Raw genomic sequence first — 5,694 nt, 5'->3', positions numbered from 1 at the left:
AAGACGAGCACCAGTGGATTGATGAGTGGGGGGGGGGTGTCTGCAGCACCAGTTTGATCGTATGACCCGTTGGTAAATGTGCACAGTGAACTGAAACCCCCCCAGCGTGATTCCAGTCTGCACCGCTGCGACCTGGAGCATCAGCCCTCCACAGGGGGCGCCATCACCCGAGCCACAGCGCCAGGAGGTTCCATCTACTGTCAGGACAAACGCAGGTAGTCAGACCTCATCCATGTGGTTCGCTTCACTGTAAAAAGACCAGATCTGTCTGACCTACACTAACAGAGCACACTTCAGGAATGTGCTGAAATCACATCAGAGAAATGTCAACAAAATACAACAAAAGAGAAACAACTCCTTTATCATAGAGCTGTAACATTAACATGACTGGTTATGAAACTGAAACACAGCAGCTGCAGATGCAGATGTGGACCTTTATAAGTACCTGGGGGTTCATCTGAACAATAAACTGGACTGGACTCGACACTGATGCACTGTACAGGAAGTGTCAGAGCAGACTCTACCTGCTGAGGAGTCTTTTGGAGTGAGGGGCCACTCCTGAAGACCTTCTATGACTCTGTGGAGGCATCATCATCCTGTACGTGTGGTCTGCTGGAGCAGCAGCATCACAGTGATGACAGGAAGAGACTGGACAGGAACATCAACAAGTCCAGCTCTGTCCTGGGCTGCACTCTGGACACGGTGCAGGAGGTGGGTGAGAGAAGGGTCCTGGCTAAACCCACATCCATCCTGGACCCGGACTCTGAGCCACCGGAGGACTCACTGTCTGCTCTGGAGCAGCTTCAGTGACAGACTGATCCTCAGATCCTTTCTCCCTACTCATGTCAAACTCAAACTCAATATGCAATGTTACATTTTTATGTAAAGCTGTGCAAACCCTCCATTAAACCTACAACCTGATCTTTCTCTTGTCTTTGGGCAAACATCCATAATCAACAGGTGATCACATACTTTTTCCCCTCACTGTACATGTGACGTCCTCATAGTGGTGTGGTGGCTAAATCTACTGTAGAAATGAATTCAGCTACATGAACCCATGTTTCTGATGGAACTGGCAAGGTCCTGTATGTGGTTCTGCAATGCTGGGTGAGATGATGCAACAGGACACTTTAGAATTATGAATTCAAATCTAGTTATAAATTATTACAGCATATATTATAGGCTTAATCCAAATGTATGGTTAAATTTGCCTCAGCCTCCACTACATAAATGGGTGAAACCTTAAAGACCTTGTGGCTTAATCACACATATATATGTACACACACACACACACACACACACACACACACACACACACACACACACATATGTATATACACACATATATATATATATATGTACACATATATATGTACACACACACACACACACACACACACACACAGAGTCTGAATTCCTGATGAAAAAAAGGCCAGAATGATTTTCAGAAAATATTTTCATTTTATTGTCACAACTCATTTAAATATGCATATCAAGGTTGTACCTTAGTGCTTTAAAGATCTTCTCATATAAATAAATGGAGCACAGGATATGTACAGATGTAAAACTTCAAACACAATCTGCTGTTTGCATATACATACATATACATACACACACAGCTATATATACACATATATCTATATAATACAGTACTGACTTCACTTCCAACTCATTATGATGGTTGATTTTGCACTATGCAGAATTCATTATTTAAAATGTGTCTCCTTCGTCTTTACTTTTTTTAGGATGAAACAATATGTTGCCATAGGTAAAACTTATTTAAGTCTGCTCTTTCAGGTTTGCGTCGTATAGACATACTCAGGTTTCAGAGGGTCATATTTATGTGCTGCTCTTGTTTGTTCACTGTGCAGAAAATCATACAGCTACAGCTGTGCACATGAAGCACAGCAGACAGTTCAGACGGCCGCTCTGCTGAGGTGACTGATGATCAGGGTCAGCAATAGGGCAGGTCAGAGAGGTCCACGCTTGTAATGAAGATGTCAGAAAACTCTTTAGACAGCAGTTGATGGAGACTTACACCATCATGAGTGTAGACCCAGCGTTCACCCGTCCAGTCATAGCGCTTTGGCCCACTGCAGACACAGGAGAGATGGAGATTCAGCCATATGTTTATCAGATGTCTCAGAAACTAACTATGTTTGTTTCCAAATGACAATAATATCAGAATATAATTCAACTGTACAAAAAGTAGAAGAGTAAAGCTAATTATTTAAGTGGAGGGGCTACTACTATGGGCTTCCCCATTCAGCCTGTAAAATACACACTGCATTCTTTGATAAACACTAAAAACTGTTCACAGACGTTTATTGAACTGCTTGCCTGAGATGGCTAGCCTCACATGTGGCTCCCCAGTTGGTCAGACCAGCCACTGGACTCACATGGGAGGCTCCCAGCTATGTGTAACCAGGAGAGAGCAGGGCAGCTGCAGACAGAGGTTGTCTTCTACAGTGCCGTTCTCTCTAGCGGGTGGAGGTCATGCATCCGTGATGGTGCGATGTGCGTGAGAACAAAACCAAGTACCGTCTTACCTGGTGGGAGAGGAGAGCCAGATCTGTCTGTTTGGGGTCTGCTTGTTTATGACATAGGTGCCGTGGTCACCGCCCACCTTCACGGTAAGCACACCACTCTGTAGGAACACATTTATACACACCTTAGACATGTTAAGCCTTGATCTGACATCTGACTTAAATACTGAAATTTAATACTCTAAGGCTCAATAAGTCAACAAAAGGAACCCTACTCCATTATAACACCAACCGGAGGAGCTGACGGTTCCTTTAAGATTGTTCCAGAACCATTTCCCCAAGCAGAGACCCAGAGCACAGTGCTGCTCCTGCTCATTGAGCCGGCCAGCTCACTCTGCTGTGTGTGTGTGTGTGTGTGTGTGTGTGTGTGTGTGTGTGTGTGTGTGTGTGTGTGTGTGTGTGTGTGTGTGTTTTATGGCCCCATTTGTCACTGCAACCAATTGTGGTGAAGCTGTGAGCTGCGAACACCAGGACACTGGTCAATCAGTCGTTCTGACAGAGCAGCATCTGCCTAAAATATTAACTTTACAGTACATGCAGTCGTTATCAAGCCTGCGTCATTAACACAAGCCGCAGCAGCTCACCCACTGGTGATGTGTGAGTCTGGACAGGAGAGGCACACGTCACAGATAGCAGAGCTCATGCAGTGAAACGTCACTGGCATGTCAGATTGGAAAAACACACTCCTTTTTAAACTGTGCAGTAACTGTACACACCTTTACTCTCATTGCACATTGACATTATACACAGCTTAGTGAACCTCATGAATATTAAAATGCTAAATTGAGTGTGCAGATACTGGAAACAGAATTATATGAATAAATTAAGTAGATTAAATGTTTTGCTGCTCTGGTTCTTACTAGAATTATTACGTCGGCTTCGGCTGCAGACACTTTACATGTCAACACATGACTGAAAACTCCATCACTCGCTGAGGAACTAAAGCATTTCACAGGGCAAGAAATCAATAAGGCAACAGAGCCCAGAAGCCAAACAACAGGTCATGACTGAAAAACCATGTAGAGTGGCATCTTATAACACAACATGCACCTAACCAGCCTGGTTACTGTAAATCCAAAGAATGCAGCACATAAGTAATTAGTTTAGTCTAATCATTTACAGGACACTCATGTAACAGTTTGATGTTTCATCCATCCACTTTACGTCAACACTCTTTTCATTCATTAGCCAATAATCTCACTATGACAAGACAAATCTGTTTTTTACACCTATAGGCTACTAATGAGCCTACAAAGTAATAAGGATCCACAAAAAAATAAGAAAAAATGTGAAATCAAACTTAAGCTTCCAGCGGAGAAGTTGGAGGAATAGGAACCTGCCCAGACAATGACACTCTGCTGTTCAGAAACTCACATTCATTCATAAGACTCCCTTGCACCTCCACTATTAATAAGCCATAGTGAACGATACGAGTCACATCAGGTTTAAGCGCTATTGATAATCAGTTCATAGGAACTGATTATGAGTTCAGAAAAACAATATAACTTTACCAAAGAGCTGCCATTAGAGAGTCACACTGCACTAAATTCTGTCCTAATGATTCTCCCCATGTTCTCATTTTATCCAGTCATGTGTTTTTTTCGAAGGTTCTGTAAATGTCAAAGACAGATTCTGTAATCAGTGAGTAAGAGGAACCAATATGACAAACACATGGCTGAGTATGGAGGCAGCTTATATTTGTACTAATGCAGACACTTAAGTCATAAGAGTCAGTAACAAACTGAAAGAAATTTTCAGAGCTACGGTTTGCCAAAGCTCAACAGAATCAAAAAGTGACACATATCAAGCTGTAATCCTTAGTATCAGACTAAGTCATGCGTGTCCTGCTGTAGAGTTGTGCCAGGGACTGACTTACAGCAAACACAACGTCATAGTCTGCTGCAGTGAAGCGTTCATCCGTCAGGTCTTCAAAATACTCAGCCAAAGCATCCAGTGTCTCATCTGCCAGCTTCTCGTACTCAGCTTCTGTCAGCTCACTATAATGCAGCCAAGCAAAGTTACATTCAGTTATTACTCACTTCCTGCTACAGGCAAAAGGGCCAAGGAAACACGTGTGGGGTAACTTACTGTATTTGCACAGACTTGGGCTTCTCCAGTCTTTGTGACGTCAAACAGATGTTTCTTCTGCCCTCGTGCGCATTAAGCCGAGTCTCACACCACTGACACACAAAACCTGAGATCAGACATTTAACAAACTATCGTATGCATGAGACGCAGACCTTCTGAACAGAATATTGCAGAGCGACTCAACCCGTAGAAAAGCAAAATCAAAGTTTTCCTGTGAGACTGGACCCAGAAGTCAGAACTTACTGTGGGAGGAGGCGAAAATGTGGGTCGCAGTGGAGGACCCCCTGGAAGCCGAAACGAGGTCCTGGAAAGCTGGAGTAACGAATAGCGAGAATATACGTTAATGGGCTCGATGGCAACGAGCGTTCTAATGACACATTGAGGCAACGAGCGTTAGCTTGTTGGCTGCTACTCTCCGCTAGCATTGGCTAAGTGCATATAACATGTCTCATGTGCGTTTCTCTACCTGATTCGAGAAGTTTCTGATTCTCTGCGCCATCACCACGTTGAGCTGTGTTTTCGCAAGGTTACATATGTGTGAAGACAACGTTTTAGTGAAAAGCAGCATGATGAAACACCCACCAAACTTGTTTAGTTTCACCTTCCGCCTTCGTCTTCTTCGTCTTTTGCTTTTCCGTCGTAGTCTTCTTCGCGCATTGCTTGTTCGTCCGTTGAGCCCTCTAGTGGATGGGAGCGTCTGAAAACTACTAGTGAGCTCTACTACAGTACAGTACACACTACTGTATGTCTCATGTCCGATCCAGCATTCAGACTCTTAATCTTAATAAATAGCTTAAAAAGATTTTGATGCCGTATTTAGACAGATGGTGAGATTCATTTCAATTTATATGGCAACATTTCACAAAATAGATTTCTCAAGAAATGTCGAGCTTCTTCCCTCAAACAAACGATACAGGAACATTATGGCAAAAATGAACAGACTGAGAGACAGCTTCTTTTCTAGAGTTGTTAAATCTATCTCCCCTCCTCTGACCCACTAAAACACACATCTTCCCCCAAAGCCACACACAAACACACACTACCTACCACTGCTGACGGA

At 43.3% G+C, this 5,694-nt stretch overlaps 1 protein-coding gene across 2 annotated transcripts; it reads right to left on the bottom strand.

Moving 5' to 3' along the window:
- Positions 1-1,438: 1,438 nt before the first annotated feature.
- Positions 1,439-5,269, bottom strand: fxn (frataxin). 2 transcript variants are annotated; one of them, XM_029135351.3, is made up of 6 exons: positions 5,101-5,269; positions 4,878-4,946; positions 4,635-4,762; positions 4,423-4,543; positions 2,550-2,647; positions 1,439-2,093 (listed from the first exon to the last, which is right to left on the bottom strand). In XM_029135351.3, the coding sequence occupies exons 1-6, from the start codon at positions 5,200-5,202 to the stop codon at positions 1,955-1,957; spliced, it is 657 nt and encodes a 218-aa protein (XP_028991184.1). In that variant the 5' UTR covers positions 5,203-5,269; the 3' UTR covers positions 1,439-1,954. The 2 variants fall into 2 exon arrangements, with proteins under 2 accessions (XP_028991184.1, XP_028991185.1); XM_029135352.3 differs by having other exon boundaries at positions 4,635-4,726; positions 5,101-5,266.
- Positions 5,270-5,694: the final 425 nt, after the last annotated feature.

The sequence above is a fragment of the Betta splendens genome, chromosome 19, assembly GCF_900634795.4.
Source record: "Betta splendens chromosome 19, fBetSpl5.4, whole genome shotgun sequence".
In the NCBI taxonomy this organism is placed as follows: Eukaryota; Metazoa; Chordata; class Actinopteri; order Anabantiformes; family Osphronemidae; genus Betta; species Betta splendens.
This window is presented reverse-complemented; position numbering and strand designations above follow the sequence as displayed.